General features: G+C 39.7%; 1 protein-coding gene across 11 annotated transcripts in view; it reads right to left on the bottom strand.

The window, feature by feature from the left end:
• The window catches only part of gphnb (gephyrin b), a 111,669-nt gene that overhangs the window by 24,807 nt on the left and 62,627 nt on the right, over window positions 1-24,235 (bottom strand). For 5 of the 11 annotated variants that reach the window (XM_076873989.1, XM_076873986.1, XM_004550455.4 and 2 more), the window contains exons 7-10: window positions 20,903-21,175; window positions 19,500-19,634; window positions 2,161-2,202; window positions 239-313 (exon numbers count right to left, since the gene is read on the bottom strand). In XM_076873989.1, coding sequence (XP_076730104.1) covers window positions 239-313; window positions 2,161-2,202; window positions 19,500-19,634; window positions 20,903-21,175 — 525 coding nt within the window. The remainder of the gene's footprint in view (window positions 1-238; window positions 314-2,160; window positions 2,203-19,499; window positions 19,635-20,902; window positions 21,176-24,235) is intronic. The other 6 variants (XM_076873991.1, XM_076873992.1, XM_076873993.1 and 3 more) reach the window with 2 other exon arrangements.

Genomic DNA, 24,235 nt, shown 5'->3' on the forward strand with positions numbered 1-24,235 from the left:
GTCTATTACTAAAGTAGTGCCAAGTTCTCACCTGCTCCAGTGCTGCAGGTACATGCTATAGCAAAGTGAAGCCCATTGCAATCTAAAATACAGCGTGCGCCTCTCTGTCCCTCCATCAGCCTTCCTGTCTGTGTACGTGAATGCTTGTGCATGTCACTAGTGTGGTTAGGTGCTCAGTGGGATGCCAGTGGCCTGCATGCCGGTAGAGAAGAAGTTGCTAGAAGGTTAGCGGGTTTACCTGGTCCAAGGTAGAGTACCTTGACTTGAGCGTGATGACCTCATCCAGGTGAGCCCTGAATTCTCTCCGTGAGGCCTGGGGGAAGCCACAGGATAGTCACTCACCTTCATAACATACACACGCATGCGTATACACACACACGTACAGACGACAGGCATACACTCCCACTCGGACTGTTGCAACACATCAGATACTAGTGTTTTAAACACAGCTGCACACACAGTCTGCTAATTTAGCATACTAATGCAACAAATACACACACACACACACACACACACACACACACACACACACACACACACACACACACACACACACACACACACACGCCAGAAATAAGCCATTGAATGACATACATTCGGCAGTCAGACAAATTTAAATTAAAAAAAAAAAAAAGTGGCAAACAAGTCACTGGAAAACTGCCAAAAAACTCAACATAAGGAATGACGGATGAGAAACAAAATCAGTTCAGTGGATCTGACAACAGTTCCAGGTGAGCTCTGCTAGCATAAATACATTTTTGAACTAACGTGAATGTTAAAGAAGTGAACCCAAGCGAGTGCTTGACCCTTGGCCCTACTCAACGCCGCGCTCGGTGTCTTTGTTTTGTTTTAATGATGTACATTTAAAAAAAGAGATTAAGCTTTATTAATTTAATTAGTTATTTTTATTCCTTAACTCATTTAGTTACAAATAAATATTAGAAAACATGCCTCTAAGTGCGTAATTATTTAAATTTTATACCCTGAGACCATAAGTTCTATTAAAATCAATAAAATAAAAAGACATATATATCTTATTTTTTAAGATGAGATTAAGATGGCCACCAAAAATATGAAATTACACATAAATACAACTTTAAATGATACGGAAAGTACCTGAGTAGGCCTGTGCTGGGAGCACTGCAAAAATTTCTAAATTACCTCAAATATACTGCACATTGGGCATTTCTGTACTGCAGTACCTTGTTACTTATATGCATCCCATTCCATACATGACAAGATCAGCCTAAGTCTAAAGCAAGATTAAGACTAATGGCATACATAGCACACTAAATAGGCAACAATTACTTTTGAGTTAATGTCCGATTTTGCATTTCAAAATAAAACTGAAGATAAAAAGTTACCTCTAATGCATTAGTGCTGAAAAAAAAATTGAAATTGAAATGTGCATTAGCTCGCTAGATAATTTATCTTTAAACACGTATTCAAAATCTGTAGTTTCATTACTGTGCAATTACAGTTAATCAATGGGCTTCAATATCACAGTGGACAGCGCCAGCACCATTTGACGCCCTGCACAGAGGTCATGTCTTTATCACTCACTGATCAGAGTCACTTGGGGCCATGACCAGTGTGCCAAGCACAGCAAAGCTGCGAAGCTTATATTTACCGGGCCTTTTCTCTTTTACGCGCTGATGAATGTGTGTCAGCGAGGCGCTTTAAAAAGAACTGAAGTGTATACACAGAGGGAGAGAAACATACTTTGTTTGTGCAACCAGTATCACTTTCATTCAAATACATAATTCAAGCAACTTTCAACTTCACTTGTGAGGTTGAAACGCGTTTGAGTAATATGCCAAGTGATGGACATTTGTTTATTCTGGAGGCTGTGTGTGCATGGAAACCAGGCAAAGGGTTAGATACAGTATGTGTATGAGAATCAGACAACATTTCACTACAAGACTCAAATACGCACAAAAACACAGGGAGAAAAACAAAGGATTGTGGGTTGTGTGTCAAAAAACACAGAGAGACAGCAGGAGTGTAGCAGGCAAGTCAGCATACACACAAGGGAAAGGAAAGGAGGCAGGAAGCAGTCATGCCAGGCAGGAAATTAGAGGTGCTGTTGGAGAGGGAAGGAGTAGGAACTGATGCCACCATGATGACCGTAACGATGCTTTAGAACACATGCAGGAGTACCTCAGCAATGCTTAGGGTGGATGAACAGGAGGGGAGCCGCGCCTGGTGCCGCGAGAGAGAGGAGGGGAGAAGAGAAGAGGTTTAACAGAGCCAAAGCCGGGTTGAGCGGGGCACAGAGGCACACAGAGACTGGCGGGTGGAGCGGACAGCGCCCTCTGTCTTTCAGGAGGACATCTGCATGACAGCTCTCTGTGTGACTGTCTCAGGTAGGCCATGGCAGCCAAGGGCATGAAGGACAAGACAGGACAGGTCAGGACAGCAGGTAGGAGTTACATGGGGATTCATTCCCCATCAGAACAATAGGAGAACAGGTTTCACAGGAACAAAAAAATAAATAAATCACACATTAATGTAACATTTTCTTAGCCTCTCAATGCATTTTCCAGAATTGCCATGTTTTTAAAATTGACCAGAGAGAATCCACATGTATCCACAAAGCTCTCGCTACTTTCTGCTAAGCCCTTTCCAGAAATCTGAATGACCAACCTATTTCCATTCCCACGGTGGCAGATCCATCCATGCATATCTGTGAAACACCAAGTTCCACTTGCACCACAGATAAACACAGGGTGTCCTTCAGCATTGGGGCATGTTATAAGAATACCCAGGCAGGTTTCTCACTCCCAGTCTGTCAAATTAAGTCTAACTGAACAATTTTAAAATCATTACTGATACAGACATTTGAAAATCCAATATATCTTCTTTTTAGACACAAAACATAAACAGATTTCCCCAATCCTTGCTAAGAGAATATGACAATGCTATTTAAAAAATATTGTTTTGCTGTCGCAGCATGTCGGTGATTAGTCATTTATAGGGCTTTGGAGCGTGATGTCACGGGAGGGGGCGTGACCGCCGAAGCGCCATTTTAGCAGGCCAAACAAAGGGCTAAAGGAGCGAAAACACACAGATAGCATCAGCAATGGTTCGCACTTGCTGTGTTGTCGGTTGTAATGTGAGACTACTACCCGACTTTACTGCTTTCCCCATGGACTTTGCAAAGTGCCCTCTGGTGGACAGACTATGCAACATAACCGTTAATAATTCAGTTAAAGAGTGTTTCTACCATCTCCATTGTTCTTTTACATTTCTCATCAACTGGCTATTATAAATGCTGATAATGATTTCCTGTTTTTCACCAAGCAGAGGGTGAAAGCAATAGTAAAAAAGCACATGTGAAGAAAATGAATTAGCGACTGAAAAAAATAAATAAATTGCAAAACTCAAAGATTTAAAACGCCACTCCTAACATGGCCACACTAATGCCAGAGGACACCTTTCGCATGTCTCTGCAACACCAGGGATGAAAATGTGTTCAAATAAATGGTTGCAAAACTAGATTATCCCATCATTTTGTATGTCACCATCCTAGACCAGGGCACTTTGTGTAAAAGCAAATATCAGTGTGATATAGGGCATGTATAACACACTCATTTGCTGTTGACTATACACTACGCGAACACAAGGTTTTACGTCACGTGTAGTAGAAGAACTGAATTCACCAGAGGTGCCATTTGAACTGAAAAAGAATGCAAACCTGACCACAACACAGTAAAAATGTCAGTTCTACAGTCAAGACAGATGTCAGTCACGGATCCAACATGCCTCCAACTGCAGTTTCACATCACATGTGACATACTGTTAAAAGGACTCCGTAAGCCAAAAGCACATGGGGAATAAATGAGGCAGTGTAATTTATTTCTACCATCCCCAGGTATCACCTGTTACTGCTCCACTGGGGTCACCCATGATTGGTGTATTTTTATTCAAGCTGTGGTACAACACTTTAATAACAATCCCTTCGCCAAAAGGCACATGAAATTTTTTATTAACTCCCCTAATGAAGCTAGAAGGAAGTTATGTCTCAGCCTATTTTAGGGTGATATTTCAGGACGGTGCTCGTAGACTATCCAGTTTATCTTACTTTAGAGACACTGAATCATTAGATTCATCAGATTTCAGAGATCAGATTAATTTGATTTATTAAGATGATCATGTGCTAGTCGGAAAGCCAATCCCTGTGTCTATGACAACTGCTCTACAGCCTTTCATTCATGTGCTAGTTTGCCAAAATATCCCAAACAAAAACTGCACATAAACGCAGCCATCTGGGTCGGCTGTTTGTTTCTGGTCGAAGAGCCTTCCAGCTATGACATATCACTGGGAAACCCATTTAGAAGTATTACATCTAGTCCCCAAATAATGCCTAACATGAAAGCAAAGCTCAGTATGAATTATTAGCAAAGTCATTAGACAGTTCCTGACTTTTCCTCATGAATCAGTAACATTTCAGATTATATAATAAATAGCCTTTGTAAAGCAGCACTGTGAAGGAGATGAGCATCTCATCCTTCCTAATTGAAATGCTCTACATTCACAGCAGTTGCCCTCATGTGGCTCACAGCTCAGATAATAGACACTGGCAGGAAACCATAGGAGGTTACAAATTGAAACTCAGAAGTAAACTACACAAGGTTTTCCTAAATACTGTAGCGGTGAGGTAGGGCTCAATTCACTACCATAGACTGAATACATCGATTCTCTTTTTTCGAACCCAGAATTTTAGTCTACCATGTTCTATTAAAATCTAATTATATGTATATGATAGCAGTTGTGTAGACTGTTAGATGAGGGCTGTTTTTTGAGTTTATTGTGGTGATGGAGGGTTGGTCTCAAGAATATGACAGTGTTTTGTAATGAAACTGGGTTACATAATCATCCACAAGATGTGAGAAAGTTCCCTGTTAAAGTACAGCAACACAATGCTAGCAGATAGATCTCCAAACATCAGAATGTTACTTTGCAATTAAACTCTTGTGATCTACAATTTTTTTCTATGAAATAAATTAAGGTGTTTTATAAAATAAAGACTTTCCAGTATAATACTGTCAGGTTGTCATTAGACTGTTATTTTAGGTTCTTTCCATCTCAAATCATCGAAGGCTTTCTGCTCGACCATCTCTGATTTGCTTCAAAATTTTATGGTATCCATCCATCGACCAATAATGATTTCTACTAAATTTTATCTTCATACATCAAATACATTTTAAGATAGATTTTTTCAGCTTTCATGCTTTATCACACAAATCTGAGGCACAAATCTCACATCTATTAAAGATAAAAGTTTAAACTTTGGACTGGCCTTTCTTACCATAAAATTGAATCATATTGCCAAAAACAGCTAGTGACAATTTCTGAATATTATATAGATATATTGCACTACAATAAAAAAAAAACGTATACTCTACTTTATTACATGATTGTAAGGTTAACGTCAAAATATACTAACAGACATTAAAAACGCAACAATGTAGCATTTTCATATAGTTTACTTCTCTTGCAGCATTTGTTCCAGGCAGCATGCCGATCTCTTGATTGATCCTTACTCGTATTGTGTCAATCACATCATGTGGACACAACAAATCGGCTACTCTCATGAAATGAGCTACCAACTCCTTTTTCTTTACTCTTTTTTTTTTTTTTTTTTTTTACTTGTCAGTTGTTTTGCTATATTTATTTGTATTTACAACAAAATTTGCAGTGGTAAAACATCTAGAAAAGTATTTGATACATGATAAATGAAATGTTACAGATATAATTACCTACGTCCAAATTTTAAAGCTCAAAGATTTTTGTCAAACAAGCTCATTTGAGATGGAATGACTTGTAAGATAAGATATTACTCTTGGCCCAGAGATATCAGCCAAATGTTAACACTGTTCTCAGATACAAAAACACTTCACAAACCACATCACACGTGTGCAAAAATCAAAATGTAACAATGATCATAACACCTCTTAGGTAATAATTTTTGACAAATAACAATGTGTCTTTGCACTCGCTGAAGACAAAAAAAATAATCTAGTATATTATATTAAAACGTTGTTTACACAATTTCTTTTCATCAATTTTTTTTTACAGCACAGCCTCTGTTTGGAAAATTTTAATAGTGAAACGCAAACTAATTTCTTCAGAAACCATCATACACAGCACTTTAAATAAAGCCATCAATGGGCAGCTAGTTCACAAATTTCTGTGTTGCTATTTGGTCAGATTTGGAGACATGCATTTAAAATCATCTATGTGAAAATGGGGTTAATAAATGTCCCACTGTGCTTCATATTACACACAGTGATATTCGCTGGGGTTAATGGTTCCCTCATCTCTGCAACAAAGGTAAATGTGAAGCTAGCATGACTAGTATTAATAGAAAAACAAGGTGAAAGACAATGTTAACATCAAATATTTCCAAACATATTAATAGGGACAGTAATAATATTCATGCATCAGAATGCCACCCAATCAGTGCTGTTTCATGTTCATATATTTTAACTGATACATCGGCACTGCAATGCACTGAGTACCTCTTAACCTCATAACTGTGTTTGTAGTGTTGGTGCCTTTTGGATCCTTTTTGGACCTTTGGATTTTGCATCATTTTAATGCAATTGTCTAAAAGTAATGCGGCCATCCAAACATTCTGTGCTCAATTTCTAAGAGTGTGAATGTGTTATTTAATTTAGGTCTAGCAGATGCACCTTGCTAATCTGTTTACCTCATAACTCACAGCTCAAGCAGAAGTCTAGAAACTAATGGGTGACATCATCATGCTGGATACCTTTTTTTTTTTAAATGCAGTCTATAATTTACTTACAGTTCAAAGTATGAAAGTAAAAGAAGAAGAAAGAAGAGAAAATGTAACACACTTAGAGTTTCTGGGATTAGATTACACATATGTGAGCTGAATTATAGATTTAGTTTGGTTGAAGTAAACATTTTTTGAATGATATCACCAGCTGATTGTGCAGGTTTATGATGAGCTGCTTTCTTTACTTGTCAAATTAAACTTTCCTGCTGTCACTGCTTTAAAGTAATTTCAAGTTTTTTGCTTACAGTTTCAAAACAGAGTTACTAAAGAAAAACAAAAAAACAAACTCTGCTCTCCAACAGCTCCCTCAAGAATAACTAATATTGGCTAAGAGTCCACACTGGAAAAGCCAAACAACTAGTAGCCAGGCTGACCCGGAGCATGCGCTGTGTGCATCTTTATCTTGTCCCGGTCATTCATCACAGCGCTCCTATGGCCATGTCTACATATGTTAGAAATTAATGAGCTACTGAGTGAATTTTCAGAGAGCGTGGCATTAGCACAGCTGATTTGACAGGCCTGTGTTATATCGCTTACCAGTCTTCCCCGCTTCACATTCCCAGCCCACATGGTGATGGAACACACTCAGTACAGCTGGTCAGACAACTCATCCACTCTTCTTAATGCCTTTCCTGTCTGTCTTTCTGTCTTCTCTTCCTGCTCTTGTTCTGTCCCGCTGTTCACTGCACTTGTACGCTTTCTATTCTCCCTCGACTGCCCTAAAGGCAAACGCTCTGAGTCAGTGGGCGTGAGTAACTCGAGACAAATATAATATCGCACACGGTGCACGCAAACTTCACACATGCAGATGCGTGTCTGCGCTGCATGTGCGTAGAAGACATGATATTTTAAATGGATGACGCTGACATATAAAATATACGCTCCTGAATATCTAATAATCTCGATAACAAAAGTGGAAAATCCACCGTGTGCGCACATGCTCTTTCCACACATGAACAAGCACATTCGACTTATTTTGATTTAAAGCCTACAGCAGTTTGACCCAAATGGTCAATGGGTTCCTGGAGCCAAATAAAGGCAGGGAGGGCCAACTGTGTGTACATTAATCAGAGACAAAAGAGCACTTTCCTCTTGGCCATAGCTACTTTCATCTGGTCTTTTCAACACTCACACTTATTACAATACAGTCGGTTCCCTTTAAGCTTTCTCAGCCATCCTTCTCTTCTGTACCTGACATTTTGCAGCGCAGTCACTCCTCACAGCTAAATAACATCAGTCTACCTTTTTCATCCAGTTACTGAAGGCTGTTGTGTCTCTTCTGAACACTCTGACATCCATGTTTCTGCTTTCCTTAAGGCTACATAAAGACCGGATTAAGCAGGTTTATAAAAGGGAGAAAGAGTAGACAAAGAGTCTAAGGGTCTCATTTCTCAAAAGCAAAAAACTGTCAGTATGATGTGAATATTTTAGTGTCTCCAAAGTGAACCAGCTTTTTTCGCGTATTTTCTAAAATAAAAACAATAAATCTGAAAATCCAGTGCAGCAGCCAGTATTGTTTTGTCTGGTTTCAATACACAGACACTTCTAAAGCAGTCTTGTAAAGGACTCATTTGAAAAGGAAACAGGGATGACGGATTCTGTCACTTAAAATTTTCAATATTTCAAGAAATGTGGTTTCTTTGCTTCAGCAATATACAACTATCATTTCTTTATGGTAACAACAGCCCTTTACGTTTGGCCCCAACCCTTTGGTGACCAAACGACTATTAGACAACCTAAAAATACACCAACAATCAATTTAAAACATATCTATAAGCAAGAAAGCCAAAAAGCTTAAAATGTCCAACTTATCTTTTAACAAAATGCAATTTTCTGGATTCATTTTTTTCCTAATGTAAGCTGTGTGTGGTTTTCTTTTGGTCATCTCTTAGTCCAAACAAGCACAAAGAGGCAGAGCTCTATTTTATCCACAGGTTCTCACAGGCTCTACAAAGCATAGCCTCCATAATAGCCATTATTTTTGCCGTACCTGACATTTAGCTATTAGTGGCATCATTCTCCACAGTTACATCAGTATCTTGCTGCTTCTCCTTGTCAACTGTATAAAGCCATCATGGATTTCTGAAGGCGCTGCTTCCACACTTCTTCATCCATATTGCCCTCATTTCCATTTACAGTAGTGCTCCAGCTAAGCTGCTCTGTTATTGCCTGGAAGGAAGCACATGATAACTCCAGGGACAAGGAATAACAGTAAAGGCATCGGCATCATGGGCTTTCTGATTCCTGTTCTGCATAAATTGTAAGGTGCTTTGGATAAAAGCAGCAGCTGAGGGAGGAAGGGAAATGTGGATGGAGTGTCATCTACTTCTTAAGTGACTGACTGACTGCTGGAGTGCAGAGCCCTATGAGATATTGTGTCGCTTACTCATACTCATCATCCTTTCTTTGTCTTTTTATGTAACTGCCACCGTCCAACACGACAGTAACACCACCACCAAAACATGAGGCACATAAGTCCCTTACTCTTTATCCACACTCTGCAGCCCACCGCTAGTTTAAGCTAGTCAACAGTATCCTACATTACTCACCCTCCTACCTCCTAACTAATCCATGGCCTGACACTGTACCTCCTTCAGGCGTCAGCTTCCTCATCAACAGCAGCACACATGCACAAATAACATTTGCAAAACACAACGCTGCACACGCAATATATCCACCCCCCATGCCCACTCAGCTAATAATACAAAATCCTTCACTTATTAAACATGGACACAAGCGACCTCCGCACACACAACCCTCCACACTCAAAACCTGTAAACACTCTCAGATATGCAGGAGGAAAGACATTACTTACCATCTTCTGCCTGGAGTCGAAACAGAATGAGCTCCCCAGCACATGCACACACGAACACACACTTTTACACACTCGCTAACTGTGAGAGGGTGCGTGAGGAAGGGTGAGCAAGAGAGTGAGAGAGAGAAAACGCGATAAGAAGGGAAGGCAGGAGCAGGAAGGATGCAGAAGACAGAGAGAGTGGCGAGGAAATGCAACAGCCAGAGAGACAATGAGGAGGAGGAGAGTGAGGAGGAGGGCATATAGCTGCACATACGGTGATGTGTGCTGTCCTAAATTGTACATGCATGACTGAGGTCTGTGTGTGTGCGTGTTTATGTGTGCGGGAGTGTGTATTTCCCATGAGCCTTTCCGTTGAGGGAAAGTGACAGATGTGACTTTCTCCTCTTCACGATCATCTTTCTTTCTTGCATCTTTCAACTTTATTCTGCCTCCTTCTGTCACATTCACACTGATTTGAGATGAGTGAACCGGGGGAGGGGAGAATGCTGAGGCTAAGACGAGGTGAGCTACCGGACTCAACCTCTGGGATGGACAGATGAATAAAGACTGACAAAAAGACACAGGCCAAAATAGCTGAACTGTCCTTACTGTTCACTCTGTGTGCATTTTAATTTCCTTCCATCACCCTTTCGCCACCTCCTACTCTCTCCCAGTCCCCTGTCCTCTCGAAGTTATTAGCTATCTATCCCTTTCACGCCCTCCCACTCTTTTCTTCTCTCCTTCTCTCTCCTTTCGCCTTTCTTACTTTCTCACTCACTCCATCATAAATCCTCCACACCTCCAGCAGGCCAGAAGACGAGGAGTCACATTTATGAGCCTTACTGCAATGGAGGAGGACAATAACACATATCTAGCACTATTGCCGCTTTGCCGAAGACACATACACACACACACACACACACACACCAGCAGACACACAAGCGGTCACTACTGTCAAGTTAAATCAAACATAATAAAACTTTCAGCAGAACACAAAGGCATATAAAAAATCCTATCTATCACTTGTGCAGGGGAATAAACCTTAAAAGAACGACGATGCGAGCTGTAAAGAAGCGCCGGAACGTCACACTGCGCCTTCGCTCCAACAGTAAAGTATCTCGTAACACTCTCGCCCACTGCAGCATACAGTAAATAGTCAAATGTAGTAGAGTAAAAGAAAAGAGCATTAAAGCAATCAATACATTTTACCTGTACTATGTGTGCTTTTATCAATTAAGTTTGATTAGGATCTTCATAACAATGTACTGTACTTTACCATCTCCATTGGAAAATCTGTCCTGGTTTGACGTGCTGCACATGCATTAACCACTTCCATAAAAGAGTCGAGGCTGCACGCAGGGCAGCACCACAGGCCACACTGAATATGGGATTTGTGAATGGCAGTTTTTAATACCATCTCTAATCTATGTGGCACCGTTATTGATCCTAACTCTTCACTTAAAGGTCACAGGTCACCAAACTGCATGCTCAGCATATTATCCTCATCTGAAACAAAACTACAGCCATACGCATTTAACTGGCTTTAACTGAATTTTTAACTTTTTTACTTCACTTTTACTTTCAGTTTTAATCACGTTCTGTTCTAAGTTGTCATACATTAAAATGAACTGAGGCCATTTTCAGTTATGCTTTTTCTTTCTTACTTTCTTTGACATTACCCTTTTAATGAATCTTGTAACTGCGTGAACTGGATAAAGGCGCTAATGACCAAATGGCAATATCTGGGAACTAAAAAATGAAGCCGAGGCAGAAATGCGAAAAACTGCAGTGCAACTTGAAGGAGACTCCCATTGTAACGTCAACAAACACACAGATTCTCATTTTTTAAAAATGCTCAGTTTTGCAGCACAGAAAATGAAGCACACTTACAGCCTGGTACAGATGTTTTCATAATGTAGGATTCTCTGCACTCATGTAGAGTACTAAGCATTGCTTTACTGCTTCAATATGTTATTAAGGTGTTAAGCAGAAGTCAGAAGCTGCTAACAAAATGCACTTGAAGTCAATGTCAGACTGTGCAATGCTCAGAAAAATGCAAAAACAACCCCAAACAAACAATCCAAGGCTACATATCAGACTCTACAGGCCTTGGTTAGCTTGTTAAATGTTAAAGTCTATGACGGCATAATTAGAAAAAGACTGATCAACTATGGCTTGTTTGCAAGGGTTTTTGGGAGAAAGATGCTTCTCTCAAAAAAACAAACAAGCAAATAAACACCCCCCCCCCAAAAAAAACAACAACAACAACAACAACAACAACAACAAAAAACATGCCAGCACAGCTTAGTTTTGCAAAATTGCATCTGAACAAACCACGAGACTATCCAGCACATTAGCGGCGGATGGTGGTTTGGGCTCATTTTCCAGCCAGATGAACTGGGCACCTTGCACTTATTGAGTCGAGCATGAACCCCTCTGTATACCAACGTATTCTACAGTCAATATGAGGCCATCTGTTCAACAGCTAAAACCTGGGTGAAATTGGCAGCACCAGCACATCAACAGCAGAATGGCTGAAAAAGTACAGAATAAAGTTTTTGCAACGACCCACTCAAAGTCCAGACCCTAAACCAACTGAAATGAGGACTTTAACAGAGCTGTGCATAAGCTAATACGCACAAACCTGAATGAACTAAAGCAAGGTTGTAAAGAAGAGTGGGCCAAGATTATGTGAGAGACTGATAAAGTCACACAGAAAACAATTACTTCAACTTATTGCTGCTAAAGGTCTAAAACCAGGCACACACACACCTGGCTTCATCTTCACAGTACCAAACTGAGTGTAGATGACACACAGAGAAACACCTGCATACCCACACTGTACCACAAACTCTTACCTTTGGACAGTCAAGAGTCATATCTCCTGTTCAGGGTTACAGAAGGAGAAATCTGCCATACAAGCTTACAGATCATTGATCTGTCACGCATAGAGCCAGCTGAGCTGACACTATAATGGGGCATTCGCATACAGCCAGGGCATAAATCATTCATGTCCTGCTGACAGATCACTTCAGTTTGTCAGTGATCCTCTGTCACTACATATTTGCAAGTGATGATGCTGTGATCTGAGTACAGACTAGGCCCAGGCCAAACTGCATGTGCATTCTTTTTTTCATGCTCATGTTATACATCACGTTAAAACGTGCATTTTGACATCTGTCAAACTCTTGCAAGGGACAGATTATCAAGACTGTTGAAAGCCGAGCTACCCAAAAATAGAACAAAATCAGAGTAGTTACACTAAAAGGAAAAAGGTGTGGAAAATTCAGATGAGTGCAGCAAACAAACAGCTGATGATTAAGTCAGAAAAATAAGAAATGTGTCATTTTAAAATTTTAATCAAACATGAATTTATAAATATTAGACTCATTCCAACCCAAATCAGCTCATTTTTAGAACATTTTCTGCTCGACCATCATTTTAGTTTCATATATCAAATACTTTTCAAGAGAAAAAGTATATATACTTATATATATATATATAAAAATGGCACGTCGACCCCACTTTCAGGCTTCTTTTTTTCCCCACACTGAAATCTGCTGCAATGTTTGAACACGCATATCTCAAAAACTCTTAAATATAAAAGGCTGAAATTTTCACTGGTCTTTCTTAGCTTCAAAATGAATCAGAATCTGTGATTTAGATACATAAAAAAGTCTGAATATTGGCTAGTTAAAATATGAAAAAACAAACAAACCAAAAAACATCCAGCACTCCTGCAAAGTTCCCTATTACAGTACACACTAACACAGCAAAAGACAACTAGTGACAATGTCTGAATGATATATAGTTGGATTTCTCATAAAATCTCATACTGTAAAATAAAGCACGTCGAATACTTTTTAACATGAAATTTTTAGGACACAAAAATGAAAAAAAAAAACCCAACCCACTTTCATTTAAATTTCGTGCTATTTTAAGCTAATATGACGAGTTGTGTTGTACCACAAAAACAAAAATATTGATAGATGGTATAATCTGAATATAACACTGTTCTAGATGGTACGATAATGACAGCTATGGACAAATCAGAGATAATGGAGCGGAAACGGTGTAAAAATCGAATGACCCAGGTCTTGAAAATGAATATTACTCACATATTTAACTATATTATTTTCTGAGCTATAGTTAGAGTCTGGAAAATCCATACTTTTACTCTATTTTGACAGACACTCTGAGAATTTTATTTTTGTTGTAAAACTTGTCATATTTGCTCAATACAACAAGAAAGTTGAATGAAAATGTAATTTCTTTTGTTTTTGTGATCATGAAAATTATTTAATATATGAAGCTGAAATTTCACACCAATAATTTTACATGTATAAACTTTGCACCATAAAGCTTTTATGCAAATTGGAGAAGGTTGAGCAGAAGGCTCGTGTTGGTTTGAATGACCCATTATTTCTTTCATAAATTTGCCTCTCTGAATCTTCGATGAAGATGCTTTCCCATTTTCCCCGATCAATTGGCAAACTAACAGTTAACTGGTAATTAAATTTACTGTAATTAAATTGATTGCATTCGGTGTACATTAATATTCCCTGTTGGTCTGCAGCAGTCAGCTGAATGTCAAATATCCACGGTGAAGGTTACCGAAGTGGTTTGGGATGCAAAGTGACTCATGTCCTACATTGCAGAGGAGGACGTGATTTCCATAAGCCCTGGCTTTGGCTCCAAAGCCATACATCAAACCACTAATAAAAAAAAAATGCTATGGGACCAGGGTGGAATGAGGCAGTGTCCTCTAGGTGCTCAGCCAGCACCTGTGCAAAGGCACCATCTGAAAGTGAGAGCATTGAATATTTTAATCAAAATAAATGCTCAAATCTGACAAGCTGATGGGATGTTTGGAACAGTATACAATATATTGACGGTAAATAATATTGGCTCTGGAAAATGCGTGGCGATCAAGGCGAAAGGTCTGATGGAAAGGGGAGTGTAGATGTACAGTAAGGGCAGCAGCCACTCTAAGGCAGGAGTATTATTTTAAAAAGGAGGTGAAACTTTAATTCAATACTAAAATATTCAATTCCATAAAGAACTACTGGCAATAGCGCCAAAAGACGGCAGTGATTATAAAAGTCTTTTACCAACAAGAAAACAACCTCACAATGTAAATGAAATATTACGTCCTCGTTTTTGGTGCTGAGTTTTGAACAACTCAACTCAACTCAATCTACCGATAGGTAATCAATAAATGAGAGTAAGAGCAGCCACGAAGTAAATACTCATTAACCACTTCATACTTTCCTTACTGGGGAATTTTAGCGCTTTTATTGGATGACTGATGAATCAGTGAGAGGAGTATTATACTGGATTATCAAGGTTACATTAGATATTGCTTCAGATATTGCTTCCAGTCAATATTGGCAGCAAATGTGATGCTACCCAGAAATCAAACAAAAATGATTTCAGACACTTTGAGTTCAGCCAAATGTTCATGCAGAAATGAAACCTGCTGTGACTGCTGCATAAAACACAGAGAATCTACTTACATATCAACTTGTTACAGCAACAGCTCCAGGGATTTTAAGAGACTATGTCTTTACAAAAACCAAAATAACAGCAAGAAAAAAACCTCCCAAACTTTATACAAATGAACATAAAAAGCCTAACTAACTAACCACTTAAGTGAGAATAAGAACAGGAGACACAACCCCAGAAAACACTGGCAAAACACACACACACACACACACACACATTGTCAGCCATCCTCTGAATCAAAGCCCTATCTCCCATATGGTTCATTAATCCAAACTCACCATTACGTAACTGTACTAAATGCTCACAAGAGTGGAAGGGTACAACTACTCTCCGTACATCTTGTGCATGTGCATGTGGCATCTTTCCGTGTGTGCGCAACTAAGAAACTGTATGACAGAGACAGAAATCTGGTTACATGAATGGTTTGTAAAGTTGCTCCTGGGCTGTATGCTGTGTGGGGAGTGTGAGAGACACCTTCTGTCTGGAGGATGTGAGTCAAAATTTATTACATGCAGTGTTTGTGTGCATTCCAAGTTGCCGTGCTGCAGCAGACACACAGGTCTGACCATCAGTTCGTTCCACACGCTGCACTTACGCACAGACTTTATACTTAGCAGCGAATCCATACGTGCAGGATCCAAACTCACACACACGGTGTTGATGTGCACATTTAAAAGTGACTTCATTATTGCAAACACATTTGCTGTCCCCTTAAAAACAAATAAGACTGCATGCATAGTGTCATAACTTGACAAATGTGACCTGAACTTAAAGTGCTAACACACCACCTCTGTGGATTTATACACGTTTCTATTTGGCAAAAAATAAGTGGCCCTTTTGCTTCTGTTTCGCTCTGTGAGCTGAGGTGTCAGATTGGCATGTACAGAAAACGCAGCAGCAGCTCGGGCAGTGACAAGATTAAGACCTACTTCATACCTTTTCTTCTTAAAGCAACCACACAGCCTTGCCAACAAGACCTAGCTAACAAACTAACACAGCCCACAGTGGCACATGAAATGCATCAGTGAACAGAGCCATTCTGGCTGTGGCTCTAGGGACAGTGTGTACATACTGTCAGCAGCCGCTTGCAATGTGGGAATTTCAAAGAACATATGGCAGCTTGTCGCTGGGTAAAAGCTCATGTCAGAATCTAAACAAGCTAAAAGCTGTACCTAGAAAAGCCATTAACTGCCTGTTATCTGCCATTCACAAAAACACACATTCCCAGGCATGCACAGTACACACAAACCCTGAGTAATATGGCCGGAATGTGATCATGACAAGCTGGCGATAACTCAAATGGGGTCATTCGCAAAGAAAGGTGGAGACACACGTGTGCTTGGGTGTTGCGGGAAAGGAATGGGGTGAGGGCTACCTCGATGCATTAGTGGAGCCAACAGCAGCATTAAAGCTCCCCACTGTCCAATTATTTACAGCTCCACACTCTGTGGCTCAGTCGAGGTCAAAAACACCTTGGCTCTCTAAATGTGATCAGCGGGATAGGCTGCGATCACTACAAGCTGTGGACCAGAGCAAGAGGAAATCTGGAGAGGAACGCAACAAAACTGAGTAAAGTGTGGATTACACCTATAGACCGTGCATAAGTGATAAGCGTATCTGAAGCATATCTGAAAAGCAAAGTAAATTACCCTCCCTCTCATCTGATTTAATACAGTGAAAAACAATTTCCCTAATGGACTTACGGCTTCAATCATTGTTTTTCAGTTTTATTCATAACAGCATAATACTCATTTTGTAAGTTATGGGCCCTTTTAGGTTAAAAAAGAATGATAAAGCAATGATAAAACATTAGGAACTTTTCTAGGGTCAGCGAAAGAAAGAGGAGAATCAGAAACTGTATTTCTAAGTTTAGCGCTAGTGTGTTCATATTTACACACAAAATAATAAAACCCAGAGACAAGGAAGTGTGTTTCACCAAAGAACTGATATTCACATACCATCTTCTCAAAGTTATTAACCTCAGACCTACAGTGCCTTGCTCAGTGGCCTCTTGGGAGGATGAATATTTTCAAGATTCATTTTCACCAAATAGATTTAACAGAATCCTTACTCACTACACCATGTCATGACTAACTTCTCACTGCCTCACATCTTGCTGCTTATTTATACTTGCAAATATCTTTAAATATCTACATATCTAACAAGCCTGTTAGAAATTACTTGCAATGATTTATTGCCTGTCTGACCTTTCACCACTCCATGTACACCCAAACACAGCACAGCAGAAAGAGAGAGCACTGTTCATGGCTGCTTCCTCAGTTGCATGACCCATCTATGCACCCGCCCTCCCTCCTTTGCTAACATCCCATCCCTCTGTTCCCATGGCAACCCCACTCATCTATTCCCATGGCACCTGCCTGCTGTCCGGGAGACACACGGAGACGCGACACTGACAGATGAGGTGAGAGAGAGAGAATAGAGAGACAGAAAGAGAGACTTGACACCATTTGGCATTTTAAAAACCTGCAGGAGAGATCAGTTAAAACAGTCTTTTCACAAAGAATTGTGCAAATGTTCAGTTAAATAGCCACAACGAGACAATGCCAGGGGAAAAAAAAAATGGGAATACATATAGACGACATGTTCAAGTATCCCATTAAAGCAAGCCCAGAGCAAGTGCATAAAACTGCAGTGAAACCTGCTAAATAATACTGTTAGCATCCAAGCATAAAAAACCACAACCTGCTGTCTCCATAAACACACTCACACATAAACATATAAAACACATAGAAGCAAACACAAAACATACAGAGAAACACAGACACTTATGATGCTGTGACACTGAAACCGGTCATTGAAGTGTGTGTGCGCTGTTTACACAACATAATCATTTTACACAACATCACATTTACTAATAATCAGATTTTAATTGTGGAAGATGCAAAAAATAAAGATTTTAAGAAAACATATTCCTCTCTATATTAAAAAGAAATAATATGATGAACTCTTGGTTTTGTCCAGTATTCCTATTCCTGTACAAGTCTATAAGCATTAAATGTTTGAGTCAGGGCATGACAAATACAACTGAGCTGTGGGAGACGAACAGTAGGGCTGAGCAGAAGGGAAAAATGGGCTAGGGGCGGCCTTTGTTTGTTTGTGTGAGCATGCATATGTGTTGCTGGAAGTGCATGTCCTTGTACTTCTCTCCCAGTGAGAACCAAGTACACAATCTGATTTGGGGCTTGGGTTGAATTACATTTACAATTAGTATTTACAATCAGATTTAGAGGTGCTTTAGGAACTGAACCAACCATAAAGCATTAGAGTTTTCTCTTGACCTTGACAAAAACATTCAAGATCTACTTACCAGCTTTTTCAAGAGTTCAGTCAATGTCTGCAGCTTGCTGACATTCAAGCTCAGTAGCTGTCACTACTGTGTTCATACCAGTTTTAATATCTGTATGTCATTTTGGCTTAAACGTTAAGAATAAATTAGACAATTTGCGGAAAACCTGAATATAAAAAAGTGGAAGTACTTAACCAAAGAAACCTTGAAAAGTGCTTTGAACAATGTAGGAACCATCGAAAACGTTCTTTCCAAGCGAGTTTCCCCTCTACATGCACATATTGTGAATCAAATTGTACACAATTTTTCTTCTTCTTGTGTATTTCTGTCTATGTTCACTGGCTGCTACTAACGTTCAAAAAAATCATGGACTGTATATCAAAGATGGATGCAGCTACTGTGATGTCACTAAGTGGTCCTTTGAGAACCCTCAAGATGCATTTTAAACCCAGACATGTAGAACGAAGAACAAACCAGATTTATTTAGCTGCTATGCAACCTTTTTCAAATTCCCACAGAGTCACGTGTTGCCAGACAGCAGCTAGTCACAGCAGAATCCAGCAGACCCCGTTTTACTTCCCACAGTAAGATACCTTACTCGGTTCTCAGAGAACCAGAGTTATGTTGGTTACCAAACATTTTTTATAGATTATACGAACCGGGCTCAGAATTAACGTGTGCTAGAAAGCATTTGATCTTTTAAACAGAGCTTGGGTGACTGTTAAATAAGTTAATTAAGCTATAGGTTGTAAAGATAGCTGCATTTTCCATGAAAAGCAATCCTGTTTCATATAACAGCTTTATAAACAGCTGCTGAGCTTATCTAGCAAAAATTCTATCTGAATGATAACTCCATGAGCAGCAAGAGCTAAAGCTCAGCTTTGGTAAAGTTCCTCCAAGTTTGCTTAGGATTACCGGTATTGTTCGCTCGCTTGCTTTAAGTCTGTTTTTTTCTAGATGTGTTCTCTTCACAACTGAGCTGCAAACCTTATACGGCTGATGGTTAACGTAGCATTTTAGATTCCCTGCTAGTGTAATTACATGCCGATGCGTGCCACTGGGTGTACTGTATGCTTACTTACTTTGGGTGTGGGACAAGAAGCGGTAGAGAGGCGGGAGGTGGCCTGGGCACGGGGTGACTCTGAGGGCGTGGTGCTGAGAGAGGCCGCGTCCCTGGGCAACACCTGCACACCCCGCGAGATAATGGAATCTGGGATCTGAGATCACATACACCCAAACACAAACGCACATGCATATAAACACCACGTACGCACATACACACACATACCATGAACCCATAGCACACATCCTGACATTGAAAATTCAAAAAGCTGCGCATGAATAATTCCTACAAACCTATATACATGTAACATGACCGTGAGGACAAAGTCTTTCAACATTTTTAATAAAATGCTAGAGAAAAATTGGACCTTTTAAAAAGAACATTGATTGTGGCTGTTTGGTGGAGTCTTACCAAGATCAATCTATGACTGGACAATGAGATGAGATGTTAGACTGAGAATGGAGTCATTAAGCAGGGTCCAGGCTGCAGACTGGAGGAGTATGGAGACGTACTTGATGTTACATGTGAATGCATAGAGTATACACAAACCCACACACACAAACACAAAGGCAGACAGTCACAACACCATGATATGTTAAAGTTATCTGAGGAGCTTCTTTACGTTGTACGTCTCATCCAAGAAGCTTCTTCATTTCTGAGACTAAATGGTGGAGAGTCCAATTTTTAAGCGCTAGCATGAGTTGTCGCCTAAGAGGATTGTTGACCCAGTATTGATCATGCACCTCATCGAGGTGTGAAAAAGGGTGTGGGTCATTATCAGCAGAGGTTTCGGGTGAAACCATTGTGAGACTGTGCCTCATCCAATCGTGTGACTTATTGAGATCAACTGACACAAGATGTGAGTGGGCGTTAGGGCGTCTGGGAAGGGACAGTTGGTGTTGTAATGCTGATGTTAATGCCACAGGAGGTTTAGAGATCTTTAGAAAGATCCATTCTTTCTCAAAGGCTTGTAAAGACATAGCTAGATGCTTTATTTTACACACCTGTGGCAAGGGGACTGAAAACAAGTGAATTCAATGATGATGCAATATGGCCCAGTATTGTTCATATAGAGTGTCTGCAAAAAATAAATATCATGGCACTATCTTATCTGCCTGGATGAGCAGCAACTGTGCATAACTGTTTTCTATTTGAACTCTCAACTTCAAAGAAAGATCAGAAAAATATACTTTGCAATTGCTATTTACATAATTTTTATAATTACATCTCACTGGCACAGGCTTTGTTATATTCAGTTATTATGTTCAACAATTTACTGGTGCTGAAAGTACTACTTTAACATTATCTTCTATGAATGACGTGAACACGTAATGACGATGAAATGGATGAAATCATATCTGAGAAAAATGTCATTTTTATGGAACAACCAAGCCTCCCCTCTCCTCTTCTCTGTCCTGGTACCTTGGCGGCAATGGATGCGGCGGTTATGTGGGAGGAGGAGCTGTCCTCGGTGGACGCCACACCGCTGTCCTTCTTTTCCTCATCTTCCTCCTCACATTGCACACCTTTATCCTCTGTCTGGCGGCGTGGCGAACTGTTTGGAGGTGGCGAGAGGGGCGGTGGTGGTGAAGGCAAGTCCTCCAGCTCGTCTGCTGCCTCCTTTACCTTCACCACTGCGTCCCGAAGAAGGTCGATGGCGTGCGGCAGCGCTGGAAGGATGAACTGGAAGCATTCCTGGAACAGATTAAGCACAGTTGTCCTAATGAGGGTTTAAATCATGGCACAATCTCATCTAATAGCTGCCAGCATGAAGAAAGTGAAGGTTGGTTGAACACATTTGAGTGTTATGACCTGAACCCGAAGGACCTTTTCTGTCGGTGAAAGAACAGATTTACAGTTGACCTCTTTCACACATTTCTGTATCAGTTTTTCAAACCCATGTTGTTTTTTTCCCACTAATTAGATTACGTTTTCTCTTCCTGTAATTTTAAATCAACATTGAAGTAGTGCTAGTTAAACGCAACATTTCCAGGTCATACAGGACTGCCAATATTCTCAAAATTACAGTGTGAACATGATGTTCTTAGGCTTGGAGGCTTTTAATGTAGAAAATACATGATAAAAATGTTAAAGATTAACTTAAATATTAACAGTGTTAGGGAGTAACGAAATACATGTAGCGGTGATATGTATTTAAAATACAAAATATGAGTAACTTTATTCCGTTACTGTTACCTTGTTGAAATAAATGTATTACACTGCGGTCTTTTCCTGTTTCATATCCCCTCTCTAATTTTGGTAATTCCACGCATTGTCGGAAACCCAAACAAATATGCAAATAAAGGCTCTGACAGGAAATCTGAGCGTGCAATGCAAACTCAATGCAACTGTTTGCCAGCAACCAAGCTGCTCTCAGCGTCAAAAGACTCCACCTCCAACCTAAAGAAACATCTGGAAGTAAGTTCTTTTCTAAAAACTAATGTTAGCTTACTAAAACCTCCTTGTTTTGGTTGTGGTAGGTACCTGGGTTATGTGGTGCATTACAACCTGCTAGCTGTAAATAATCATGTGCAGTTCTGAAAGAAGACAGAAGAAAACATAATACTGGTAAAGACATAGTTTTCTATACGAGATCACTGCAAAAAGCGCAGCCTTACCTAATGTCCACCCTACTGTTACTCATTTTATATTAAGATTTAAAGATCTAGTTGGTATTGCTTTCAGAACTGCAGAGGATTATTTGCAACTAGCAGTCTGCGGTCTATGAACTAACCTCAGCTAACACCAGCTAACAACGTTAGCTAGGTGGCGAGTAGCCTTCAGTCACAGTAATAAATCACACAGCAATAGTACATTCATGTAGTTGTAAAAAGTATGACAATATGTAAAGTAACCCAAAGTATTCAGAATATGTTACTCACATTAAGTAACTTAACAGAATACATTACAAACTACATTTTGGGCCATGTATTCTGTAATCTGAATATTACAATATTGTTTAAAAGTCTCAAGCCATCCTACATTTCTTTAGTTTTTGCTTCCAAGGTGCCATACATACAAAGTGGTCTTGAGAAATAGTTCTCCAAACTTGCTGAAGGTCTCCCAGTTTTTTGCTGAACATTAGTTACTTTTTCACTCATTTCAGTCCAGTCCATGACCATTTTTTTGTTTCTTAAGCCGTTTAACACTGGCCTATGATTTATACAAGCATAAAACAACCATCTAACTCAAGAGAAGACCCAGCAATGAACCAACTTAGCAATAACCTTTTTCAAATTGTATATTTAGCCAATTATTACTGAATATATCACAGTCGGACACCAACAAGGTGATTCCCAAATAACTTTTAGTCAAAAATTGGCCCTGTTCTGTCCTTTAAAATTTGAAGAAACTGGAATCTGCATCTTAAAGCCACGGTCTTAAGAACTACGAAAAATATCCAAGAAGTGCCTGACCCAGGACCTGAGAGATGCATCTGGCCCTTCAGTGGATCCATCTACTGTTCCCTGAAGCTTCATCACAAATGGCCTCAATGGAAGCTGTCAGCCATTCTTAAGGAAGGGAAACATGGAAAAAAGGCTGAGTTATGCCAAATTACTCAAGAACTGACTGAATATTAGGGGCAACAGGTCTTATGTAGTAAATAATCTAAATTTGAAAATTTAATCCATCATGTAATAATATCTGTAAAGTATTTGATTTGCAAAATCTTAATTTTCAGCATGACAATGATCCCAAACACACTGCCAACGCAGTAAAAGCATACCTGGATAAAAAAAGATGCAATGGAGCACTATTAGTCATCGACTGGTCTCACTGGAGCCCAAACCTCAACATTATTGAAGCAGTGTCAGATCATCTTGACAGAGAAAAAACCAAAAGGTAGCCGACATCCATAAAAAAAAGCTTTGAATGTCCTTCAAGAAGCCTGGAAAACTAATCCTGAAGACTAATTAAAGAAATTAGAAGAACACTTGCATAAGAGAGTTCAATATGGTCAAACCAAATATTGACTTTCAAACTCACTACAATTATACAAACTCACTTTTTGCTTGTTTGTCCATGTATGTTCACATATCTTTTAATAATTCCCTGCCCGTAGTCCCCATTTTCCCAACAGTAAATAAATAATTGAGTGATGATTCAAGGCTTTCACTCAGTACTGAGAGTAAAAGTTTATTTAGGTAAAAGGTGGGAGCAACGTATTATCATAGTTATGACAGACGTGCAGGAAGTGATGCATTGACATTCCCGCAGACAGAAGGCTCCTGGAGAAAACATGCCTTAAACATGTGAGGAACGCATTTCCGTAATATACAGTTTGTGAGATTTTAGGGTGCAAACTACTGACCATATGACACACAGAGGTGCGACCTGTTTGAGGCACAAAGATTTCATTTGAGGAAATCACAGTTCCTCTCCCTGGCTACACGTCTATTGGCTTTTGCTCTGGTACTTCCTCTCTGCATCCATCCCAGTTTCCTTCTCCAATGTCTCCATGTATGTGTGTGTCAATGTGCCTGTGGGCTCGTCGGCTAAACGCTCCATTCTCTTCACTCCCAAGACAAGAGCTAATCTGTGAAATTATTTATCTTCCTGTGTATTTCAAGCATGGAGAAGATACATTATTAATCGCCCCCACACTTTACACTGCCCGTGAATGGGCTTTCGGGGCAACTCTTCCACTCCACTGTCTGTTTTAATGTGTACATATCGGAATCCGCATTAAATCTGACAATGCTAACCTCAGCTTGACTGAATTCAAATTTCATAAATCCAAACTGCAATTCATGC

Source organism: Maylandia zebra, linkage group LG15, assembly GCF_041146795.1.
Source record: "Maylandia zebra isolate NMK-2024a linkage group LG15, Mzebra_GT3a, whole genome shotgun sequence".
Lineage (NCBI taxonomy): Eukaryota > Metazoa > Chordata > Actinopteri > Cichliformes > Cichlidae > Maylandia > Maylandia zebra.